This window comes from Vombatus ursinus, unplaced genomic scaffold, assembly GCF_900497805.2.
Source record: "Vombatus ursinus unplaced genomic scaffold, bare-nosed wombat genome assembly UNPS02014798.1, whole genome shotgun sequence".
Classification (NCBI taxonomy): domain Eukaryota; kingdom Metazoa; phylum Chordata; class Mammalia; order Diprotodontia; family Vombatidae; genus Vombatus; species Vombatus ursinus.
Window position 1 is genome coordinate 75242839 of NW_020954576.1, and position 23545 is coordinate 75266383.

At 37.2% G+C, this 23545-nt stretch overlaps 1 protein-coding gene across 1 annotated transcript in view; it reads left to right on the plus strand.

Moving 5' to 3' along the window:
* The window catches only part of LOC114049469 (cation channel sperm-associated protein subunit epsilon-like), a 148827-nt gene that overhangs the window by 90488 nt on the left and 34794 nt on the right, over positions 1-23545 (plus strand). Inside the window, exons 8-10 of the mRNA XM_027870709.1 lie at positions 14909-14967; positions 16722-16797; positions 21335-21387. Of these exons, the coding sequence (XP_027726510.1) occupies positions 14909-14967; positions 16722-16797; positions 21335-21387 (188 nt within the window). The remainder of the gene's footprint in view (positions 1-14908; positions 14968-16721; positions 16798-21334; positions 21388-23545) is intronic.

Below are 23545 nucleotides of genomic sequence, written 5' to 3' on the forward strand. Positions count from 1 at the left end.
CAGCAACTCATCCATAGAGTACACCACACTCAGAAGTAAATTGGGTGAGAAGAGCGCTTCACTTCAGTGGCTGGGCACAAGGAGACAGAGAACATCTACAGAGACTGCACAAACCCAAAGCCTGGGAGGATGGCAGTGCTGTGTGAGTGCATGCACGAGGGCTGCACAAGCACCAGCAGGGTGCAGGACATGTTGTCCATAGGCTCTAAAGTGCTCCAAAGTATTCCAGTGTGAAGATTACTACAGTGGAGAGAATCAGCATTTTGGAAAGAGTGAAGAATTTTCTACAATTTATCAAACAAGAAAACAAAAAAACTAAGAGGAAATAGGATTGGCACCATCTGGCCTGTTTGATACTGAAAAATATAGATGACTCCATGGAAAAAGCATAGAAATGGATATGGTCTATTTTTTTTTTTTTTTGCTTCACCATCTCCCTCTCTGTCTCCAATCCCCCTGCCACCCAATTTTTTTTTAAATCCTCTCTTGTCACAGATAAGCATAGTTAAGTAAAACAAATATGCATGCTGGGCATGTCCAAAAATGTGTATCTCATTTTGCACTTCTAGTCAATTACCTCATAGGAGGTGTGTAGCCTACTATAGCATTGGTTCTCTAAAGTTGTGGTTGGTTATGTCATTCATCAGAGTCATTAGATCTTTCAAATTTTTTTTTCATTGTGGTACCACAGTATAAGTTGTTCCTGTTTTGCTCATTTCATTCTGCATAAGTTCATACAAGTCTTCTCAGATTTTTCTCAATCCATCCCTTTTGTCATTTCTTATGGCAGCACAATAATAATTCATTACATTCATACGACATAATTTGTTCATTTATTCCCCAAGCAATGATCACCCCTCCCTTAGGTTACAATTCTTTTTCCTACAACAAAAAGTACTGCTATGAATATTTTTGTACATGTTAGTCCTTTATCTCTTTCTTTGATTCATTTGAGGTATATGCCTAGTAGTGGTACTGCAGAATCAAAGGGTCCACAGATTAGTGAATATGGAGGTATAGCTCCCAGTAGCCTTCAAGAATGCTTGACCAATTCATAGCTCCACCCACAGCGAAGTAGTGTAGCTGTGCTCTAACATCCTCTCTAACAATTGTCGTCTTCCTTTTTTGTCATCTTTGCTGTTCTGATGTTCTGTGTTAGGTAGAACCTCAGAGTTGTTTAAATTTCAGTTTCTCCTATCATTATCATTTGGAACATTTATTTCATATGGTTGTTAACAGCTTAGATTTCTTCTCTTGAGAATGGTCTGCTCATATCCCTTGACCATTTATCTCTTGGGGATTACATTTGAGTCAAGTCTCTATTTACCTTAGATACTAGGCCCTTATTAGAGAAATTAACTGTAAAAGTTTATGCTGTTAACTGTCTTCTAATTTTAATAGCATTTATTTTGTTTGCATAAAGGTGACATCCACCTTATCTCTTCATCTGTGATTTTGAAAGGCATCTCCTTCTCTACTCCTCTTATTTCTTTATGATGTGACTTTTTATAAATATCTATTTGGAGTTTGTTGTGGTATATAGAGTGAAATTTTAAAACTAAATTCTGACAGAATGCTTTCCAGTTTTTCCAGCAGTTTTTGCTGTGGGTTCTGATTCTATTAGATGATTTCTTTAGTTTTATCTAGCACTATGCTATTATGTTTGTTTGGTTCTACAGATAGCTAAATTGTCCCATTCATCAACTTTTCTATTTTTTAACCAATGCCCAATAATTTTGCTGATTATGGGTTTTTTTTAAATGTAGATTGACATGTCTTTTCATTCTTTTTCTTGAAATTCTTGATATTCTATTTCTCTATATGAATTCCACTATTTTTTCTGGCTCTATGAAGTAACCCTTTAACATTTTGGTACCAGATGAGTAAATTAACTTGGGTAGCATTAGACTATTGATAAAATTTACAGGTTTCAGAGAAAATTTAAATTCAGAATATCATCATATAAAAGGAAAAACAAAGAAGTGACTATTTTTTAACTTTCTTGAATAATTTACCCAGTGTTTATTAGCAAGGTTAAGTATATGTAGTTAGAACAAAGAAGCGCTTTAAACTTAAAGTAACATTCAGAAATCTTAAAGCATCCTTCAAAGTAAGGGCCACTGCTCAACTAAGAATCAGAGAATTTTACATCTTTATCAGAATTTATTGTTCTTTGAATGTTTGACAGAATTTACTTATACATGCATCTGACCTGTTTATTTTTTTTCTTTTAGGTCGCATGTACAATGTCTTTTTCTTAAATTCAATCTAAGTTCTCTATCTTTTTTGTTCTATTAATCTGAGTACTTCTTTTTATAAACATACATCTTTTTATTTGTTATTAGTTTTGTTAGCATATAATTGGTCCAATTTATCACTTTCTAACACATTATTTTATTTCTTCATTTGTGGTGAATTATTTTTCATTTTTTATATCAGTTATTTGCTTTTCTTTAATATTCTGAAAAATCAGAATTAATCTATTTTAATAGCTTTTTGCAAAAACTGGCACCTAGTTTTATTTTTCAGTTCAATGGCTTTTTTACTTTCAATTTCATTGGTCTCTTCTTTGATCTTCAGAATTTCTGTTCTTGTTTTGAAGTTGATACTTTCTCTTGTTGTCACTTTTTTAATTGCATATCCAATTCATCGATCTGTCATTTCTCTTTTATTAGTGGAAGTATTTAGAGTTAAATTTTCCCCTTAGGACTTTTTTGGTTATATCCCAAAAGTTTTGGTATGTTGCCTCATTGTTGTCTTTTGTTTGATGAAATTATCTATTGTTTTTCTGATTTGTTCTTTTACTTACCTTAGAATTAACTTATTCTCCATTTATTTTTTTAATCCTTTCTGCAAAAGTCTTTTTTTGATTATAAATTTATTGTGTTGTGGTCAATAATGGGTATATATAATATTTATGCCTTTCTGCACTTGTTTGGGAGGGTTTTTTTATTCCCTAGCCTAGAACTTGGTTAATCTTTGTAAAGGTGACATACACAGCTATATAGATATAGATACATACACACACACACACACACACACACACACACACACACACACACTCCTTTCTATTCCCATTCCCTTTCAGTTGTCCCCATAGAGTTATCATATCTAGTTTTTAAAAATTCTATTCAGGACTCAAACTTCTTTCTTATCTTTTTATCATATTTATCAAGGTCTAAAAAGCTAGATAGAGGCCTCAATTATTACAGTTTGAGCACCTATTTCTCCCACTAATTCAATTAATTTTTCTTTCAAGTACTTAGATCCTATTCCATTTGGTGAATATATATATACATACATACATATACATATATTCGTACCTACACACACATGCACACAGATACATAGTATTGATATTATTTTACTCTCTATGGGGCCCTTAAGCATAATGTCACTTCCCTATTTATCTTTTAACCCTATCTTCTTTTATTGTTTCCTTGTGTAAAATCATGTTTGCTAACTACTTCTTTGTTGAGTTCACCTGAAACATAATACATTTTTCTCCATCCCTCATTTTAGGTCTGTGCAAACCATTATATTTTGAGTATGTTTCTTTTAAACAACATACTGTTGGATTCCACTTTTTAACCCAGTCTGCTATCCCCTTCAGGTTTATAAGCTGAATTTATCCCATTCAGATGCACAATTCTAATTATTTATTGTGCATTTCTCTCCATCATAGCCTCTTTTACTTTTTTCTTTTTGCCTCTTGCCACACTCTTTACAAAGAAGAAAAAAGTGGAGAAAGAAAAGAAATGTGATCACCACTGGTGACCTATAATTGATGTTTCACACCACTGCTCTTCCTCTCTTCCCCTCACACAGACTGATCATCAATTCTTGTCCTTTCTTTCCTTTATGATCCATCCTCCAAATTTGAAGTTTGCTTTACTTTATGACTATTCATTTTCCCAATCTACTTGCCCCCCTACTTAAACCGCACTCTCCCCCCTCTCTCTTCCCTCTCCTGTTTTTCTGTTAGGTTTAATATATTTCTACACCAAACTTTGTGTGTGTTCAATCCTCTTTTGGTCCAGAAAAGCACGAGGGGTATGTGTTACCTATTTCCTCTACCCCTTCCTTCGTGTTTTTTATTCACTTATTCTTACACACTCTAATTATGAGCTCTACCTCCTCCTCCTTCTCCTCCTCCTTTCTTTCCTAGTGTATTCTTTTACCCCTCCAGCTTCTTTCCTGTTTTAAGACGGTTACAAAAGAACAATAACACACACACACACACACACACACACACACACACACACACACACACCCTTTGTCTTATTTAACTTCCTCTATGACATTTGAAGACATTAAGGTTCTAAAGAAACCTGATTCTTTCCCCTCTATTAAAATGTAACCTTTGTTTCAAAGAGCCAATTTCATGGGACTCTCCTCATTGGTCAAGATCAATGTTTCATGTCTTCATGAGGGCCCAGCTGGTGAGACTTCGAGAGAAGAGGGATTCTGGTCTTCTGCTTTCCAGCTTTCAGAGAGGTGCAGGATTCCAAACTCTCTTCAGGTCCCTGTGTGGCAGGTGAAAGATGAAACAAAGATTCAATTTTTCACGTATATCAATTTATTGAACGATGAATGCCAATTACCTAACAAATTGGTTACCAGGCCCCTTCTTGGACTTAGGGCTAGACCCTGAATACAGGGAGAGACAGACTTTTACATAATAAAAACTATTAAATAAAGTCAATTAATTAAAAGGAAGCAATACAACATTAGGTAATCTGATTTCTAATTAGATGAAATATTAGGGAACTTTCCATGTTGGAAGGGGGAGAGTAAACAGGTACAATTCCATGAAATCAGAAAAAGAGGTGTCCCACTCCCCCTACAAGTGCCTGTGACCAATCAAAGGAATATGGAAACAATAACTGATTGATCACTGTGGGGCCTGTTCTCAGATAAGACACATGGGTCACTTAAGATGTTCAACTGTGAGAACACTCCTTGTGTCGATCTTTGGATCTGACTGGGTTTCTGGTCAGCATAACCTAGGTCCTTAGTTAAGCATCTCTAAACAGTAGGTGGAGGTGGTCCAGCTTCCCAGCCACGTAGAGCTACATTCAAACAATACAATAAGGTTTTCTCCCAATTCCCACAAGTGAATAAAGTTTTCTCCCAAAACAGAAAAATTGGATTACAGCTATAATTGAATAGAAAGGGAACTAAGCTAGCTCCAGAATTGAGTCACAAAATGGAGTCTGTGTGGTTCACTCAATTCCCACAATTATTATAGTGGCCATCCTCTGGCCCCAATCTCCTGCTTTCCTTCTTGGCAGGAATAAAAAGCCTGCCTTGGAGTAGGGTGGGAAAAAGAGTTTCTAAATATATCTATTGTTGCTGCCTCACAAGTCACATCTAGACAGACCCATGTAGGCACACACAACCTAAATGGACAAAATAAGACTGTCTCCCACACACCCCTATAGAAATGTAAGAGCTTAGTTATCTTACAACCCCTCGCAATTAGCCGAATGTATTTACCTTTCTAGATTTATCTGGATTCCTGTGTTTGCATTTTGGAGTTTCTACTCAATTCTGATCTTTTCATCATGAATGCTTAAAACTCATTTATTTTGGGGAGTGGGGGGAGGGAGAATAATAATTCATATTCCAAAATATACTTTCCTTTAGCTGAAAAGTTTTTTGTGGTCTTAACTGTAGTTCCTTAGAACTTGAAATCTTTCTTTCTGACTGATTGTAGTATTTTTTCAGTGACCTGAAAGTTCTGGATTTAGGTTATGATGTTCCTGGGAGTTTTTATCTGGGTGTTTCTTTTAGGAATTAATTGTGGATTCCTTCTATTTTTCCTTTGCCCTCTAGTTCTAAAAGATCTGAGCTGTTTTCATTTATTATTTCTAGAAATATGTTATCTGATCTTGTTTTTTTAGTCCCTAGAGCCCCCATAATTAACTATGTGGTTACCTATTTAGCAGGAATAATTAGTTGAACAAAGGAAGATACTTGATGGTCCACTGGGGAAGTAGCTCCTCTGGAGTAGAAGCTAGCCCATCCCCACCAAGTGTGAACCCACTGCCACGTAACTTGCCTATAGAGCAAGCAAAGTCACACAAGCTGGGGTAGCAAGTCTCCCCTTCAGGGAAAGACAGGAGGAAGTATGTGCTAGGCAAAACCAGCCACCTCCACTCAGACCTCTGGAGATGTGCCAGTCCCCTGACCTCAAGAGCTTTGGAAATATCAATGCCCTCCAGGTCACTGGTGCTGCTTCCAGTTCAGACTTTGTAGCCATCGTTGAGGGGAGAAATCACTGCGGAAAAGAGAGCCTCCCATCACCATCACTAGCTTCTTACCAGCCACCTTCAATTGGCAAGTAAATCCAAGAGCTCTGAGCATGGCAGACCACAAGCCTTACTTCTAACCCTTTGAAGCCATAATCCTGGGAAGCAACACCCATGGAGATGTGGCCTGGCAAATGCTTCTGCAAATACTGCAGCCAGGCTATATAAGACCCAAAAAAGAAAATTTTTGCCACTAAAGTCACTGGTGGTATCAAATTGTTCAATGTTAGAAACTGCTATGATTTATCAGTGAAAATGCATTACCATTTGCTTTGCCACTGCACCCTAAGGGCCATGGGACCTTTTCATAGGACTTACAGCTAAAACCTTCCATATATGTTTCTATTGAGGCTTTTTTTGTGTCTTTAACACTTAGTACAGTGCCTGGCACATAGTATTTAATAAATGTTTCTTGATTTGATTTGTCTCCCTTATTATAATGTAAGCTCTATGAATACAAGGACTGTCTCACTTTTCTATTTGTATCTCTAGTACTTTGAACATAGTAAATACTAAATAAAAACTTTTTCTTTAATTCATACTGGGGTTCATTCCTCTCTCGCTGTATAAATTTTCTAGTGAAGAGGAGCATAGGCCATAAGAAAATAATGGAATTAAACCTCATAGACCACACTTTATGATAGCAGTTCTTAAAATTTTTGGTTTCAGAACCCCTTTACTCTCTTAAAAATTATTGAGCATCCTCCCCCAATAGCTTTCGTTTATGTGGGTTACATCTATTGATACTTAGCATATCGGGAATTAAAACATCTTATGATGTTGATAATGATGATGGTGATGGTGTTGATAATGAAGAAAATGGTTTTGACCTTACGGACTCACTGATGAGGTCTCAGGGTCCCAAAAGTGTACCCAGACCACACTTAAAGAATTATTGCTCTAACGATGGTTTCAAAAAAACCTAGGAAGAGTTATACAAACTCATGCAAAGGGAAGTGAGCAGAATGACAAGAACATTGTACACGGTCGTATGGTATTGTAGTGATGATCAACTGTGAAAGACTTAGCTGGTCTGATCAAGATAACGATCCACGACAATTCCAAAGGACTCATGATAAAAATGCTATCTACCTCCAGAGAAAGAACTGATGAACTATGAATGCAGAGTGAAGCATACTTTTTTTTTACTTTCTCTATTTTTATTGTTTTCTTTTGTTTGTGTTTCAACCCAACATGGTTAATATGAAAATATGTTTTGCATGACTTCACATGTATAATTGATATCAAATTGCTTGCCTTCTCAAGGAGAAGAGAGGAGCATCAGGGAAGGAGAGAATTTGGAACTCAGAAAAATTCTAAATGATTTTTTAAAAAATTTTACATGCAGTTAGAAAATAATATCTTTTAAAAGAATTATTGTTCTAGAATCTAGTCTAACAAGGCAAGCACCACCACCCTCTAAAAAGGGTGAAATTAGAGGTTAGAGATATTAGCTAGTAACTATCATTTAGATAGAACTTTAAGATTTGCAAAACAATTTATAGTGTCTCATTTTATCCTCACTACAACCCTGAGAAGGAGGTGCTATTATTAATCCCACTTTGCAGCTAACAGTTGAGTGATTTACCCAGAGTCACACAACCTACATGTGTCTGAGGGTAGATTTGAACTCAAATCTTTGAGTCTTCCTGACTCCAGGCCCAACACTTCACCACCCAGTTGCCTGTATAACAAGCTTTCTGAAAATGAAAGGGAGCATTGTATACAGTAATAGCAATCTTGTTTTAAGAACAACTTTGAGTGAATAAGTTATTTTGACTATTATAAATACCCAAATTAACTATAAAGGCCATTTGAAGAAAAACACTATCTGCATCCAGAGAAAGAAGTGATAATAGAAGTATGTATAGAATAATTTCACATATATCTGTATGTATATATATATGTATATGTATGTGTGTATATATATATAATGGGTATACATCATATACACAAACATTTGTATATGTGTGTGTATGTGTATGTGTATATATATATATATATATATATGCATATATACACACCTATTTGTGTCTAATGATAGCCATTTCTAGGTTGGGGTGGAGGGAAGGTAGAAAAGAAAGAAGAAAAAAAGAAGTTTACATGATAGTTTTGTTGTATATTTGAAAGGAAAAGTAAGTTGTGCTTAGTAGATTTGTCATTTCATTTACAATCATCTTTTTTATTGTGTTATGGAAATGCTTGTTTAATTCCATAAATATATATTAATGTTTAAAAAAGGGAAAAATATTTTTAAATTAAAAGAAAAAGAAAATTAAAGAGAGCTTGGTGTTTTCCCTCAATGTAACTGCTGGGTATTGCGTGAAGTGCATAATCACAGGGTTAATCATGGGACTGCCCAATGCCTGACTCTGATTGTTGAAAAGGCTCTGGAAAGTGGCCAGAAGCACATTATTATAGTTTTACATATTGGTGTTCCCTTGAGTACACTGTACAACTGTGCATAGATTTAAGCTAAAATGAGCTTATATATGAGGTTTTTATATCTTTAAATCATTGGTGTGAAGCATTTGAACTGAATCCTGGTGGAAGATTTTTTTTTTAAATAATTAATTTATTTTTAGTTTTCAGCATTCACTTCCATAAGATTTTGAGTTTTAAATTTTCTTCACCTCTCTCTCCTTCCCCCTCTCCAAGATGGCATGCAATCTGATATAGGCTGTACTTATACATTCATATTTAGCACAATTTTCCATTAGTCATGATGTAAAGAAGAATTAGAACCAGTGGGAGAAATCATGAGAAAGAACCAAACAAAAAGAAAGAAAGAAAAAAAAGAGAGAGAGAGAGCAAATAGTATGCTTCCATATGCATTCAGACTCCTTGGTTCTATCTCTGGATGTGGATAGCTTTTTCCATCATGAATCTTTTGGAGTTATCTTAGGTCCTTGCGTTGCTGAAAAGAGCTAAGGCTATCAAAGTCAGTCATCGTACAGCGTGACTGTTACTGTGTATAATGTTCTCCTGGTTCTGCTCATTTCACTCAGCATCAGTTCATATAAGTCTTTCCAGGTTTTTCTGAACTGTGCCTGCTCATCATTTCTTATACCACAATAGTATTCCACTACATTCATATACCACAACTTGTTTAGCCATTCCCAATTGATGGGCATCCCCTCAATTTTAAATTCTTTGCCACCACAGAAAAAGCTGCTATAAATATTTTTGTACATATGGGTCCTTTTCCCATTTTTATGATCTCTTTGGAATACAGCCCTAGAAGTGCTATTACTGGGTAAAAGAGTATGCACAATTTTATAGCCCTTTGGGCACAGTTCCAAATTGCTCTCCAGAATGGTTAGATCAGTTCACAACTCCACCAACAATGCATTAGTGTTCCAATTTTCCCACATCTTCTCCAATATTTATCATTTTCCTATTTTGTCATGTTAGCCAACCTGATAGGTGTAATGTGGCATCTCAGAGTCATTTTGATCTGCATTTCTCTAATCAATAGTGATTTAGAACTGGTGAAAGATTTTTTTGATGCCAGGCATATCTAATATCCCTGAAGAAGGTCAAAGAAGAAATCTTGTTTGAGGCTATGAATGACATAAGAGAGATGTGGAGTACTTATTAAATGTTTTAAAGAGGTAGAGTCATGTAGTAAAGAAGAGATAGAAATAAAAACTTAAAAGATGGAAGACAACATATCCATGAGAAAGAGTTGACATCTGGAAATGATCAGTAAGTTGGATACAAGCCAAAATGAGCACTTCACGATGGCAAGTTTTGATCCTTTACATAGAGTTGCCATGACCATCTGGAATGCAAATATTTGAGTCCTGGGTGGGATAGGACATCTCACAGCAGAGACATCATAGCAGTGGCAAGTTCCTGAAGTGAAAAAAAGAAAAATAGTCTCAAGGGAGAAACATAGGGTCTAATATGCAGTCTGAAATCAAGGAACCCTTATTGTTAGAGTGCTAGAATGCTTGGGAAGACCAGAGAAGTAATTTGAGCTAGCAAAGAATCCACAGAAAGCTTATGCTATATTCCTCAACACACATCAATACATGGCAGAGATACTACAAGTTTTGCATTGCGTGTGGAAAGACTGCTTCTGAGGGTAATAGTCAAGGAAGCAGTAAAGCCTGAGGAAGCAGATGGTGTTAGGCTATCCCAAGAAACCCCTAGACAGATAAATAATGTGCAGATGACACTACAAAGACACCTGATTGGATTCAAAAAAAGGTGAAACAGCAGAGTGGATATGAGCTGCTGGGCACAATTAAATTATCTGAGAAAAAGTTTTATCAAAGACAGAGGTTAGAAAAACACCTTCCAAAATGTCTTCACATTTGTGGTCTATAGAAGTAAACTAAGAGACAGCCATGAACTCATGCAGAAGTGACTGTGAAGAGAGAGCAACCTGTTGTGTTGGATTGTGGATCTTAATTGACTATTATATAATATTTTGGGCCAATATCTTTGCAGCTAGTGCCAACACTAGGACTCTGAAACAAATGAGAATGCAATTTCCATCTTTAGGCTCCATTAGTATAAGCTTGAAATTCCCTAAGCAAATTTTGAGTGTCAGTATAAGTGCTCGGGCATCTCAATATGCCCTGGTATGACAAAACCAGGTGAACACTGATCAGGACCAACTTCAACTTAATCAAATTCCTAGCAGAACAATGGACACAGTGAGCTGGGACTCAACAGCTAGACATTCTGACCACCCATGCCTCCTGTACAAAAAATTATAAGGTAAAAATTACTGAAGACCTAGAAAAAGAAAAAAAATCTCACCACCAAGTCCCTGGCACTGTCAGCTGGTTCAGCATTAGAAACTGACCTAATTTTATCAGTGGGAATAACACTAAAGAAGCATCATCATAGGACTTTTCCATCTCACTGTTAGCTGAACCTTTCTCTGCCTGTTGTCTCCCCATCAGAATGTGAACTCCTTGAAATTCAGCAGGAACTCTTTTCTATTTGTACATATGTATATGTATATGTACATATATATATGTATTCTAATTACTTAATGTTTTTCCACTTATTCCAGTGACTTTGGAAATATTGTTTAATCTATCTGAGTCTCTGTTTCTTCAACCTTGCACTACTTACTTGTGGAAAAGAAGAACAAATATGAGTACTGTGAGTTTTGGGGAAACATCTCCTCAGATAAAGAAAACTCCTAGACCACAGAAACAGAGTTATGGGGTTATCTCAATAAGAGATTCTCAGGCTATGCTTTATGCCATTCCCATTGGCAGCAAGATGGACCAGATTGATTCCAGTCAGTCAATAAGCATTTATTGAATACCAACTCTGTGCCAGGTGCTACGCTAAGCACTGGGGTTACAAGAAGCCACAAAAGACAATCCCTTCCCTTAAAGAACTCATAATGGGAAGAGATAATAAACAAAAGCAGAAAAACAAGTTGTAGACTGGATACATAGGAAATAACTCAGAGAAGTCACCAGAATTAAGAGAAGTTGTCAAAGGCTTCCTGTAGAAGAGGTTACTTTAGTTGGGACTTGAAGAAAGCCAGGAGGCATAGGTAAAGAAGGAGAGCATTCCAGACATGGGAGGTATCCAAAGAAAATGCCCAGAGCTGAGGGATGAAGTGTCTTGTTCAAGTAACAGCCAGTGTCCCTTGATTGAAGAGTATGTGGTGAGGAGTAAAATGTAAGAAGACTGGAAAAATAGGAGTAGTGAGGGGCTAGGTCATAAAGGGCTTTGAATGTCTAACAGAGAATTTTGTATTTGATCCTGGAAGTGATAGGGAGCCACTGGAGTTTATTGAATCGGGGGATGACATGGTCAGACCTTTGCTTTAGGGGAAAAAAATCATTTGGGCAGCTGAACAGAGAATGGATTGAAATGGGGAGAGACTTAAGGCAAGCAGACCCACCAGCAGACTACTGCAGTAGTCCAAGAATGAGATGATAAAGGACCTCCATCAGGGTGGTGGCAAGTATCAGAGGAGAGAAGGAAACATATTCAAGAGATGTTGCAAAGGTGAAATTGACAGGCCTTGGCAATGACAAGGGTGAGAGAAATAATGAAGAGTAAAGGATGGTACCTCGGTTTTGAGCCTGGGGGACAGGGAGCATGGTGGTGGCCTAGACAGTAATAGAGAAGTTTGGAGGGGCAAAAGATAATGAGTTAAGTTTTGGCCATATTGAGTTTAAGAGGTATACTGGACATCCCATTCAGCAAAGAGTTTAAGGCAGGATAAGTAGATTTGGGAAGCATCAGTATAGAGATGGTAATTAAGTCAATAGGAGCTGATGAGATCACCAAGTATAGTATCAAGGTAGAAGAGGTCCAAGAAAGAGCCCTTTTGGATAGAGTACATGACCTGGATGAGGATCCAGGAAAGGAGACTGAGAAAGAGTGGTCTGATAGGTAGAGGGAGAACCAGGTTACATTGGTGTCCCAAAAACCTGGTAAGAAGAGATACCAAGAAGAATAGGATGATCCACAATGTCAAAATTGCAGAGAGATTAAAAAGAATGGGAAAAAGAATGAGGATGAGAAAAGGCCATTGGATTTGGCAATTAAGAGAGCATTGGACAAGCAGGATGGTTTCAAAAAATCTGGGAACACTGACATGAACTGATGCAAAGTGAACTGAGAAGAATCAGGAGAACATTGTACACAGTAAAAACAATACTGTAGGGGCAGCTAGGTGGCGCAGTGAATAGAGCTCTGGCCTTGGAGTCAGGAGGACCTGAGTTCAAATCCAGCATCAGACACTTAACACTTAGTAGCTGTATGACCCTGGGCAAGTCACTTAACCCTGATCACCTAAAGACACACACACACACACACACACACGCACACACACATACACACACACATATACACACACATACACACACACACACACACACACACAATATTGTAACAAGGATCAACTGTGAAAGACTTAGCAACCCTGATCAATACAATGATCCAGGACAATTCCACAGGACTCATGATGAAAAATGATATCCACCCCTTGGAAGAGAACTGATGAACTGTGAGTGCAAATTGAAGCAAACTTTTTTTTGCTTTATTTTTCTTGCTTTTTTATAACATGGATAATATGGAAATATATTTTGCATGACTGCATGTATAAATGATATATTGCTTATGTTCTCAATGGGGAAGGGAGGGGCTAGAGGAAAGGAAAGGATTTAGAGCTAAAAATTTTTAAAAATTAATGTTAAAAAGAAAGAAAGAAAAAAGAGAGATCACTAGAAACTTTGGAGAGAGCAGTTTAGGTGGAATGATGTAGTCAGAAGCCAGATTGTAGGGGGATTAAGAAGACAGTGAGAAGAGAGAAAGTAGAGATAAATATTGAAGACAACATTCTCAAGGAGTTTAGTCACAAAGGGCAGAAGAGATACGGGATGATAGTGGAGGTAGAAGAATCAAGTGAGGGTTTTTTGAGGATAAGGGAGACATGGGAATGTTTGTAAATTGTAGAGAAGGAGCCAGTGGTCAGGGAAAGATTGGAGGTAAGTGACAGTATGGGAACGACAAAGGGGGAAACCTGTTGGAGAAGATGGGATGGAATGGCATCAATTGTTCAAGTAAAAGAATTTGCCTTGGTAAAGAGTAAGACCACCTCTTCTTATGACAAAAGAGTGAAGGAGGAGAGAGTAGCAGAAAGCATCTGAATGATAGGAGATGAGAAAGAAGAGAGAGTTCCCATGAATGACCCCAAATTTTTCTATGAAATATGAGTCAAGGTTCTCAGATGAGAGAGTGAGGGGAAAAGAAACCATAGGACATTTGAATAGGAATAACAAGGTTTGGAAGAATCACTATGGAAAATAGGATAGTGAGTTGATAAGAGAGATACAGAAGGATTGTCTAGCAACAGCGAGGACCTAGTTGAGTTTACATGACAAATTGCACGTGGACCCAGTCAGAGGGGTTGCATGGTTGCATTTTGAAGCAGCTCTCTACTATCTTATCTACTATCTTAGAGGTTACCATCGCTACAGAGAAATGCATTTTCTGACTCCTACCTAAGCCCCACCTGATCTTCTTCAACTCTTTTCATTCCAAAGTTTAAATACTTCCCCCATTTCCTTTCTACCTTGGAATTCTGCTGATTGTGTACTCTGAGCAAACCTAAGAAGTTATAAAAATCCACTCTGTGCCCAAAAAAAGTGAAACTAGCCTGAGGAGTCTTCCTTAGTGTGCTGATTAACTCTTGTTTTTCTTTTTTTCTGTTTGACGCTTCACTTTTTGACACATATATCCAACACACAAACACCCAACAAATCTTTCAGACTTTATGGCATATGACATTCTCCATGGGCTTTCATGGAATGTAGACTGGGAAATTACCACAATACATTTAACTTACAGGGTTGTCATGAGCAAACTGCTTCCTAAACTTTAATGTGCTATAGAAATGAGGAAGTAGTAGCAATAATAGTACTACCAGTAGTATTATTATTATTTCTGAACCTATACAAAAATAAATTTTCATTATGACCACCATACATATCCAGAGGCTTCATTACCTTACTTTTTGTGACTAGGAGCAGAAAGCCATGTCTTTAGAGTTTGGGAGTACACATCTCACCTGACTTTCATGAATATTCTGTCTTCTTTTTTAGACGGTGACATTTTACCAAGCAATTGACTATGAAGGTGTAACGAATTATGAAGAACTCCAGTAAGTATAATTTATTTAAGAAAGAAAAAGAAAAAACCTAGCTGTAGTTGTTAGCCTTAACTTAAACATATCATGTATATTTTTAAAATATCATTAACTGTAAACATAATTTGATTCAAGTAATATTTGCACAAAGGGGCGCCTTGACTGAGTAGGTGGGATAAAACAGGAAATTGGCCTTAGAATTTCAAATAAGATAGTAACTATGCAGTTCACCATTTGGGGGAAGTGATCTTACCCCAAAGCTATGGAGTGTTTAAATATCTCTCTCTTAAGTCCTTACTTAACAGTTTCTGGAAAGTAGGCCTTCCTTCTAGGGAAGTAAGTTACTTTTTTCTTTGCTATGCTGCTGCTGCAAGGGAGTACTGCCTACTCTGCCACTAATCTTTATCACCATTCCCAAGTAACTTATCATATAATGTTAGAGAGTTGTGTCTCTCTATCTTTCTGAATGTATACTTTGTACTGAATACAGAACAAGATGCAGCATGCCATAGTGGAGAAAGAGCTGGTCTTAAGGTTAGGACTACCTAAATTCAAGTCCTGGCTTGCACTCCTGAAGCCAATCATTTATCCTATCAATGAGCTAGGCTCATTTATTTATCTAAGACTGTAAGTTGCAAAGTGCTTAAGACTCAATTGGTGGATGATTGGCTAAGCTCCCTACAATCGTGAAAAAAAGTCTAGAACAAAAATCCCTAAAAAAAAATTACATAGAAAAGATAATTTATCTGGGGTTACTTAGATCAGACATTTCTCCAAATGGTGAAACTATAGGAAAATTTTTTTAAAAGAGACATGGGGGGGGTGATGTCTTTAAGGATATAAAGTTATTGGTTAATCTAGAAATATAAAAATGATGTATAAATTGATTTCTTCATTAAAAATCACATTTGATATAGAGAGAGGGAGGGTTTTTTCTATAATTTTTTAGAGAAAAAAGAACCTTTTTTTTTTGTGAGGCAATCAGGGTTAAGTGACTTGCCTACAGTCACACAGCTAATAAATATTATGTGTCTGAGGTCATATTTGAACTCAGGTCCTGCTGACTAAAGGGCTGGTGCTCTATCTATTTCACCACCTAGCTGCCCCTGAGAACAAAGAATCTTAAAGAAAAGTATTGCAATCTTTTTCTTTTGGGTGTTCACATTTTTTTGGCCCGGACATAATGTGATTTATAGACAATTTATAGCCTCTGGTCCTCTTTCTGATACCATACAAACCCTTCCACGTAGCCTAACCCTAGCCAACCAGTTACCCCTATGGTTGTAGATTATATCATTATTTTAAACCTTCAGAAGCAGCAGGTACAAATCAGATCTTGGTATTGAGAGGCCAAGCATGAATACAAGTGGCAGGTCTTATCCAATAAACAACGACCATTGGAACTGAGAGGGTTGTTGGGCAAAAAGAATTAGAGGTGGAGTTAGAGTGGGGTCAACTAGAAGTTCTGATCTTCTTCCTTCTGTATTAGGTTAACTAGAGTATATAAGCTATCATGTGATGAGAGAAGCACTTAAAATCAATCCCCAATCCATAGCTGGCTCAACAGTAGCACTGAGCAGTCACTGCCACCACTACTTACCCTACGAGCCTTTAGGATTTCCCCTGGTAGGCTAAACATACCATGTGTATGGCACTTTGCACCTGCTAGTAAGTGTGAAGTCTATACCTTTACAAAGAGGCAAAGATATTGACTAGACGACTTTCAGTCCTGTGTTTCAATGATAATCTGAATGGACTCTTTTTCTTAGAGAGCAATACACGGGTCATGTGATGATTCAACTGCGACCCAGTCAGTTTGCAAAAACATGTCCATTATCTAGTCAGGTAAGTTTCATAGGTATAAAAGTTAATCACTCACGATATCTGTGTGTTCTTATCAAGGTGCTGTCTAGTACTCAACTGGGTTTTTGGTCAACTATTGTACGTGCAAGAAAAGTGATAAATTTAGAATTCTGCTTTTGAGTGGAATAGATAATGCAATCTTTTTTTTAAAGCAATCAGTGACTTGCCCAGGGTCACACAGCTAGTAAGTGTCTGAGGCTGGATTTGAATGCAGGTCCTACTGACTCCAGGGCTGGCACTCAATCCACTGCGCCACCTAGCTGCCCCAAAATAATCATTCTTAAAAAATACATAGAGACAATGTAAAAATACAAATTATAGAAATGTTTACAGAAATGCCAAAAGAATGTTCGCATGAACATGCAGAATACTGCATGATATTAGCAGCCATGGCCACTTCTCTGTCATTTTAACACTTCATTCATTTTCGTAGTTTCAGCTCTACATGTACCTGATAGTACTTTCTTTTCTTTGGTAAATCCCTCTACTGTGAAACATAAGGGAGGTCTCAAAGCTGCTGTCCTATAAGTCTTCGCTTGGCAACATGGCCTACAAATCCCTCCCAAACACATGTAGATGAGCAGACTCACTGACAACAAGGCTGCCTTGGTCTTGGAGCAAACATGTGAGGTGCTGGACAGAGGACAGAAACAACCACACATGCTTAGCGAGAGCCATACTCTGCCCAGGAGGAAATACAACAGAAGCCACTGAGAAGGTTACGAAGATAAGGGAAATGGAGACATGCAAGGGAAGGAAAAGGGAAGGGAAGCAGTAATAATAACTCATACCTCATTTTAAGGTTCACACAGTGATTTACTCATTAGAACCCACTGAAGTTGATAAAAATAAATACCCCTGTACACTGCTAAAATGGAAGAAACCCCAGATCCAAAAAGGGAGATCTGGAATGACCCAGAGACTGGCCACAGTTTACAAAGATTATAACTGCACTTTTTGCCTTAGAAGAAGCTTGCAAGCTAGAGCAGAGACAATCTCTCAACTGTTCAAAGGGAAGTGGAAAGAAGGTGAGGTATTTATACATATTTGAGGTATTTTAAACTTTTTTGAGGTATTTATGGCTAAATGGGGGCTAAGAGAGAAACACAATAATTTGGGAAATCAGGCAGCAAGTGGGGGTCTAGGAAGAAGATATCTGTAAACACAATCAGAAAGCAGGAGGATTGCTCCCCTTTTGATAAGTCAGAAAGCAAGATGTTTGCTTTTTCGTCTGAGCTGGTCAAGACTAGTTTCAACGGTTGCAGGCGTTTCCAAGTTCAGCTAAAGTCTATTTCTCAAAGGATCACTGGTATGTCAAACAGCCCTGGGCATCAGAAGTCCTCCTGTTTGGTTAGTTGTCCCACTGTCCCATTGTCTGGTTCCCCTGTGAAAAAGGGAAACTCTAGCATATTTAACTGGCACTACAGAGCTCATGTCCACAAAGTGGATGGTACAAGTGTTATTCCTACTTTTAAGCTATAGATACTGAAGTTCACACAGGTTAATTGATTCACTCATAATCACACAGTTAAGTAATATCAATCAATCAACAAGCATTAATTAACCACAACTATATGCCAGGGACTAGAAATACAGAGTCGAAAAGGAAATAGACCTTGATATCATGGATCTTACATTCTACCAAAGGAAAACATGTACATATTTATATATTTATACAAATGTATATAGTCTCTGCATCTGTATGTATTTGCAAAATATATGCAAATGCCTTCCCTCTCAAATTACCTCTAATTTATGCTGTATATATCTTGGATAATACATAATTGTCTGCATGTTGTCTCCTCCCCCCAGAAGAGTGTGAGCTCCTTAAGAGCAGGGACCGTCTTTTTTTGCCTTTATATGCCCAGGATTTATTACAGTGCCTCCTCGCACATAAGTGCTTAAGAAATGCTTTTGCCTGACTGACTGCAAATGAAATGTTGATGTGGGAGGGATGCATTAACTATTAGAGGACTCAGAAAAGACCTTACATAGAAGGAGGTACCTGAGATGAGTTTAGAAGGTCACAGGAACTGCCCAGGCAAAGCCATGGAGGACAAAAATACATACCACATGTGAACAACAGCTAAAAGGACATTTGAAGGGATGGCATCTTAGAGTATATAGAGGCAATTTGTCTGTAATAAGATTGGAAAGGTAGGTAGGAACCAGGTTGTGAAGGATTTTCCAAATCCTTCAAACAAACAAAGGAATCTGTATTCAATTTTAAAGGCAATAAGGAGCCTTGGAACTTCTTAAACAGGGGAGTGAATTTGTTGGACTTTTGCTTTTTGAATAATGTCACTTTGGTAACTGTGTGGAATATGTATTAGAGAGAGAAGAGACTTGAAGAAGGTAGACCAGTTATTATAATATTGTTATATTATAATAATTATATTATAATATGTCTATTATTATATAATGATATATTATATATTAAAATTATTATAATAATCCAGGCAAGGGATGATGACTTAAATTAGGTCCTGAGAAGGGGGTAGTTGTGAATGATACCATGAAGGCAGAATTGAAAATACTTGGTAACTGAATGGATATATTGGGTGTAGATAGGTGAAAAGACAAATGTGATTCTAAGGCTGCAAATGTGAATGATCAGGAGGATGATGGTGACCTTGACAGAAATAAGAAAGTTAGGAAGGACAGGTTTTGGGGAAAATATGAGTTCTGTTTTGGACATATTGAGTTTGAGATATCTATAAGACATCCAATTTAATAGGTACAATATGTCCAAGGTGTCCAATATGTCCAGTTCTATAAGAGAACCCAAGTAAACTGATAGGGTCACAAAGAGGCCAACCTGAAAGAGAAGAAGAGAGACAAAATAGCCTTGAGGTACACCCACAGTTAGGGAGAAGGAGAGAATTCCAGACGACTGAGAAGTAGCAGTTGGTGAAATATAAGGGGAACCAGGAAAGTGGTATCACGAAAAACCAGAGAGGAAGGAATACCAAGGAGGAAGGGCATAGTTAACAGTATCAGACACAGAGAGGTCAAGAATAAATACTGAGAAAAGGCCATTTTTTGGCAATTAGAAGATCACTGATAAGTTTGAAGAACAAAGTTTCAGTTGAGTGATGAGGTCAGAAGCCAAATTTCAAGGTGTTAATGTCAAAGCTAAGATTTGAACCCAGGTTCAGCACTCTTTCACTAAAAGCATAAAGCTGGAACAGATTCATTAACTGAGGCCTTGCTCTACAAAGCTTATAAAGTTGAGCAGCAGACAGTCTCCATCATCCTCCCAGTCCTCCAGGCTCACGACCTAGGTGTCATCCTTGACTCCTCATATCCCTCACCTCTTCTCCCAATACATATCCCATCTGTTGACAAGGCCTATGGATTTCACCTTTATAACTTCTCTTGAAAACACCCGCTTCTCTCCTCAGATAGTGCCACCCCCCTGGTGTGGGCCCGCTTCGCCTCACACTTGGACAATTACAGTAGCCCCCATTAGGTGGGCCTACCTGCCTCAAGTCTCTTCTCAGCGTAACCCATCCCCCATTCACCTGCCCAACATTTTCCTAACGCACAGGGCTGACCATGTTACTCCCCACTCCAGTGAGTCCCTATCACTTCCAGGATCAAATACAAAATCCTCTGTTTGGTGTTCAAAGCCTTTCATAAGCTAGTACCTCCACACCTACCTTTCCAATCTTCTTACACCTTCCTCTCCACCACATACTCTTCAGTCGGGTGCTTTTTGTTGCCTCTTTGCTGTTCCGTATACAAGACATTCTATCTCTCTGCTCAGAGCATTTTCTCTGACCCTTCCCTCACCTGCAATATTCCCCCTTTTCATCTCTGCTTCCTGGCTTCTCTGGCTCCCTTCAAGTCTCAATTAAAATCCCATCTTCTACTCTAAGCCTTTCCCAACCCTTCTTAATTCTAGTGCTTTCCTTCTTTTAATTATTTCCTATTTATCTGATTGGTAGCCTTTTTGTACATATGTTTTGCTTGCTGTCTTCCTTGTAAGATCGTGAGTTCCTTGAAGGCAGGTGTCTTTTGCTTCTTTTTGTTTCTGCGGTCCATGGCACAGTGCCTGGTACATGATAGGTGCTTAATAAAAATACTTATAAACTGACATAACATGTTAAGTTTCGAGAGACTGCAAAACATTCCAGTGGAAATATAAAACCGAAGCCTCAAACAGAAATTAGAGATCGAAATGCCAGTTTGAGAATCAATGTGAAAGAGGTGAACATTGAAACCAAGAAGAAGAGTGTCCTCTTTTATAGCAAATACAGAAAAACAAGAACAGAGAATCTAGGGATTGAGTATTAGGAGGCACCTACATTAAGGGGGTGGAAATTGGAAAAAGCAGCAAAATTAGAGGGGCTGAAAAGTTAGGAGAACCACTATCAGTGCATTGTTGCAGAATCATAGTTTTAAGAGGATAGTAAATACTATTATTTTCAAAAATGTATTGCTCCCTAGCTGTAGATTTTTCAAAGTAAACTGAATCATACCCACTGATCTCACCATTTAAATTACTTTATTACAGGCAGTTCATGTATTTGTTGGCTGTTCCTCGCAAAGATATCTTGAACTCAAAGGGTAAGTTTATTTTAATTGTATTTGTCTTCCTCTGGATTTACAACTCACTGGTAAAAATAAATGATAATTAGTAGTAGTTTTAACCGAATGATTAGTTCATCTTTATTTGAATTCTAACTAACTTGAAACTATTATTCAATTATTGTTTCAATTAGTTTGAGTTTTGAAAGAGATTAAATACTAATCTTGCTATTCTATTAAGTGAAACCTCCATTAAAAGCCCTACTCTTCTGTCTGCTAATGAAGTGAAGATCTGATTGTATGTTTTTGAAAACTATGCCTGCATATACTCTGTAAGAACTTAGGAAGCTGGAAAACAATAACAACAACTACTTTGAGTATATGGGCCTGGTATAGCAATATAACTATCATCCAAGGAACAGATTAGTTCAGAGAGAATTATCACCAATTTAGACACAAGGCGATGAGTTATTTGGTACAATAACTCTTGAAGACCATTTTCTAAATCACAGAGGAGTTGGGGACTATGTCAGTGGCAAGAATAGACATACTAATAAAGTTTGAAGTATTGAATTATTAAGGTCCCATATGAGTTCTCCTTCCTTCTTAGCTGATCAAAGCTTTTCTCTATTTCCTATTTCTTAATGGAACAAATTATCATTCCCCTCCTATCTCTCTTAGAGCACCTCAGTGCACAAGTCAGCAAATCAAATCACTAATCATTTGTTAAGTACCTTCCGTGAACCAGGTGAATAGACTCCTTACCCAATATCCCCCCTCCCAGGGGAGTGGTGGTGAGATAAACATTTGTCTGCTCTGAATTCTCTACTCAAAATCATTTTAGCCCAAATATGGTCAAAATATCCCTTTATTAATGGTCCCTGGCTAACAAAATTATTTATACCTGTTTTTTTAATTTGTTTGTTTTTCCAAACATTTATTATCCCTGTCTCTTCCTGGTCCCTCCACTGAGCAATAAAGGATCGAAAAACCTTCATAACAAATATTCAAAACAAATTCCCACATTAGCCATGTCCAAAATGTATGCCTCATTCTACATTTTAAGTCCATCAACACTCTGTCAGGAGGTGAGTGGTGGTGTATTCTTCTGGACTCCTGGTTTATCATTGTGTTGATCAGAAGTCTAAAGTCTTTCAAAGACATTTTTCTCTATAATGTTGTCACTATATAAATTGTTTTCCTAGTTTTTTTCATTGTTCATAGTGCTCTTTCAATTTTCCTCCAAAATTGTCCATTTCATAATTTCTTATGGAAAAATTATGTTCTATTACATTCATATACCATATTTTGTTTAAGCTTTCCTCAATAGGAGGCTACCCCTTAGTTTTGGGCTACTACAAAAAAAAGAGCTACAGCTAATATTTTTGTATATATAATTCCTTTTCTTCTTTCTTTGCTCTCTATGGGAGTGGTCAGTACCCCTTTTCTAGAAATATCAGACCTCCATTACTTGACCAAGGGAATACCTGGTTTTGCAAGGCCCTGATCCATCTTTTCCCTTGGTAATATTGCCTAGTCAAGTTTACACTTCTGTATGATGCAATATACTCCAACAACGTTGTATTGTAAAAGCTTTAGATAGTCCAAGTTTGGAGTAAATAAGTATTTCCAAAAAAGGCCATTCTAGCCTACTATACCACTGGCTTCCCTATGTGGAGGGTTTGGGGGAAAGATGGAGAAAGGGGGGAGAATCTGTCTCAGCCTGTGTAAATATATCTAAATAATATTAAATACATTTATCTCTTGAGACCTTTTCCCCCTAAACATTAAAACCATCAGTTATCATGTTTATAAAAGCACATAGTCTTATACAAAATTAAGTAAACTATTATTCATCAATTCTTTTCTTCTTAACCTTTTCTTTAACTCTCTTAGCAATCTGGTAAAGTCTAAAATGTTTTTAAATGTGCAAAATAAAATTACCCCCCAAAAAAACAAATTATATTGAAATAAATTTTCAAAAAAAAATTAAGTCATGAATCCCAGATTAAGAACTCTTGAATTCATCAACGAATCAATCTCTTTAATAGTGAATATTAACAGTCATTCTTTCAACAATCAGGTAAAGTTAGCTATAACATATCTTCAAGGGAATATACACTAGCCTTTTGCTTTTCCAAATATATAGCTTTGGGCCCAGGATGATGTCAAATTCCTTAACACCACCCACAGTATA